At 39.5% G+C, this 2,775-nt stretch overlaps 1 protein-coding gene across 1 annotated transcript in view; it reads right to left on the bottom strand.

Moving 5' to 3' along the window:
- The window catches only part of MRPS25 (mitochondrial ribosomal protein S25), a 7,215-nt gene that overhangs the window by 1,296 nt on the left and 3,144 nt on the right, over nucleotides 1–2,775 (bottom strand). Inside the window, exon 2 of the mRNA XM_009882895.1 lies at nucleotides 1,291–1,320. Coding sequence (XP_009881197.1) covers nucleotides 1,291–1,320 — 30 coding nt within the window. The remainder of the gene's footprint in view (nucleotides 1–1,290; nucleotides 1,321–2,775) is intronic.

The following is a 2,775-nucleotide window of genomic DNA, read 5'->3' on the forward strand; positions in this document are numbered from 1 at the left end:
CGGGGTGCCGTGCAGGCGCCGATAGCGACGGCGGCGGTCGCTCCTGAAGCGGTGAAGGTTCCAAGAAGTCGCCCCAGGCTCGATGCCTTTCTCGCCGGCGTTCGGCAGCGGCGTGTGCGCAGGTGCTCAGCGGTTCGGCGGGCCCTCAAAGGCCCGGGGCGATGCTCGTCATGGGGGGAGGGTGGGGGTCAAAGCCGCCCCAAACCAAATAGTTCAGAGGCAAAGGTGCTCGGAAAGGGTGAAATTAAAAATGAGGTACGCGCTGGTAGCACGCGGTGACAGCTGCGGCGGGAGCAGTAACGAGCTGGTGACAAGGGAAAGACCTGGAAGATGAACTAAAACATAGTAAGGTAAAGCGCCTCTTCCCGGGATGAACAAAGGAAGAGCAGAGGGTCACGTGCATTTTTTTACTTCTTGTTGTTTACCTTTGTAGTAACAGGATAGCTTGATGCAAATTATATCTCTGAAACATGCTATTGTCAAGGGTTTTTTCTTGGGTTGTTTTTTTTTTTTTTTTCACTAGTACTTTCATAATACTGAAAGCAGCTAAAGAACTACAAAAAGAAACTCAATTTAATACATTATTTGGCATGGCACAAATTAATGTACATTTTTGTCTGTAAAAAGCCAGGCAGCTCCAAAAATGCATTTTGTGTTCAAGAAAAATGCCCCTGACTCGATGCGCCAGTTCACGCCACGGGACCTGCAAAGGCTGTGAAAAGTTCCCTGCGTTCCCTACGTGAAGTGCTGTTGGCGCACCCTCATCGGGGCTCGCAACGCCCTCGGCGCTCATCGGTCCTTTTCCAGATGCTCTGCAAGTAGAACAGCAAATTGAATACTCAACTGGCAGAGGAACAACTTTTTCAAATGTGGGCAACACAAACCCCTGCGCCACAGCCAGCCTCAAAATGAAAAGCACTTTTTTTTTTTTCATGCGTGTTTTTCTTCTGGACACCTGAATTCAACAACTGAAACCTAAAGTCTAATGACCCTCATTTCTGCTAAGTGAAACTTCTCTAAGTTGTACAGTTTCTAATAGCCACAAGGAGAAATTAAGTTAACTATCTGACTCTATATAAATACATGTGGTGCAGCTCAACCGTCTCATGTGTAAAAGGGAGGATGCATCTGCTGCTTGGAACAGAGCCCAGGCTCATCACCGCTTTGTAATGTGTGTGGAAGGGAACTCAAACAAGAGTCAGTGCATCACCTGCCTTTAAAAATTGGGGAAGAGGACGGAGCTACCAGATAAAAGTAAACATAGATAGCTATTAATAGACAATGCTTTATCTCCTCAAAAAACCTGAGAAAAACAGAAGGCTAATGAAGATGAATTAAAACCTTTAAGAAAAGGTCCTTCTTCTCCTGGAAGTAGCTCCCTGGTGTCAGTAAGGCTCATGGGATTTATAGACCTGGTTAAATCACTCATAAGATAATCACTGTCGTGAAGGGAAAATACTGTTTCTGCCTAAAAGACGGGAAAATACTGTTTCTGCCTAAAAGACGGTAAATTATATATTTGGCTTAGACACCTAATGTTTAAGAAGAAATTAAGTGAACTTAAAAATAAAACTCAAAAACGCGTTTATATTTGTAATTCAGTTTAATGGTATAAACCTCATTTAGGTAGTAGTATTAAGCCACAACAACATAATGCTACATTTAAACAGCATTTAATAAAATGCATAAGCTAAATCATGCACTGCAATACTCTATATACAAACACAACAATGCAAATTCCTCTTCATGACTGAAGACGTTGATTAGATATAAAATTCAGATTAAAAAAAGAACATGCTATTATTTTTAAATGCTATCACACATAACAATGCTGATTTCACAAAAGAAGCTGTGAGAAATTAACTTTTGCAAGGTTTTTAACTTGAAATTAAAATATAAGAACACAAACAACAGTTTTCTAAATTATAATGAGGAGAGACTTCCAGAAAATATCCCAAGGAATTAAAAGTAGATGATTCCTTTTATAAAAATTTGCTACTTTTGTAGGAGCTCAGAACTCCCTGGTATGCCAGGTAGATACAACACACACTTACACAATGTGCAGTTTTTCAGTTATGAAATTGAACGCTGGCTTGCAATGTATTTTGGAGTACAGATTAATTATTAAAAATATTCCCTCATTTAACGTTGATTCCATGTATGAGAAATATAACATATATGCTCTGTAAGTGACGTTTTCTTCTTAAAGAATATCCTTTTTATTTGAAATTTACTCAGTCCTATTTGTAACACACAATCGTCAGAAATACTTTAGAATGGACCTGTGCCTTATTATCATTTGTCTAAGAACATTAAGAAATGTACGAGAAGCCAGTTGTTCAGGGGTGTCAGACACCTGGCAGGAGATGTGCTTCTCAGACTTTTGCTTTCTGTGATCAAATACAGGAAGCTGATTTCACATTCCACAGTTGCTATAGAATGTTACAACAGAGCCTTTATTGCCACTTAAATTTGAGCACATTTTGTCCTTCAGAATACGAACAATTAAAATGTGTATATAAAACAAGTTCACAATTTTAAAATACACTTTTTTTTTCTAAATTCACAACTGACTTTTTAAGCAGATTCAATCCTGATTAATACCCCAGTTAATCCCAAATTACCCTAATTTTTAAAAACGTTACTGCAGTACAATGATGTTAATAGATGTTCAGGTTTCCATTCAGCCTTTAAAGGGAAAAGCAAACATTGTTCAAACAGCACCGATTGTCAAGACACCAATGAAGGGCCATCTGTCACAGGAATTCCTGCCAT

Source organism: Charadrius vociferus, unplaced genomic scaffold (genome assembly GCF_000708025.1).
Source record: "Charadrius vociferus isolate BGI_N301 unplaced genomic scaffold, ASM70802v2 scaffold433, whole genome shotgun sequence".
Classification (NCBI taxonomy): Eukaryota; Metazoa; Chordata; class Aves; order Charadriiformes; family Charadriidae; genus Charadrius; species Charadrius vociferus.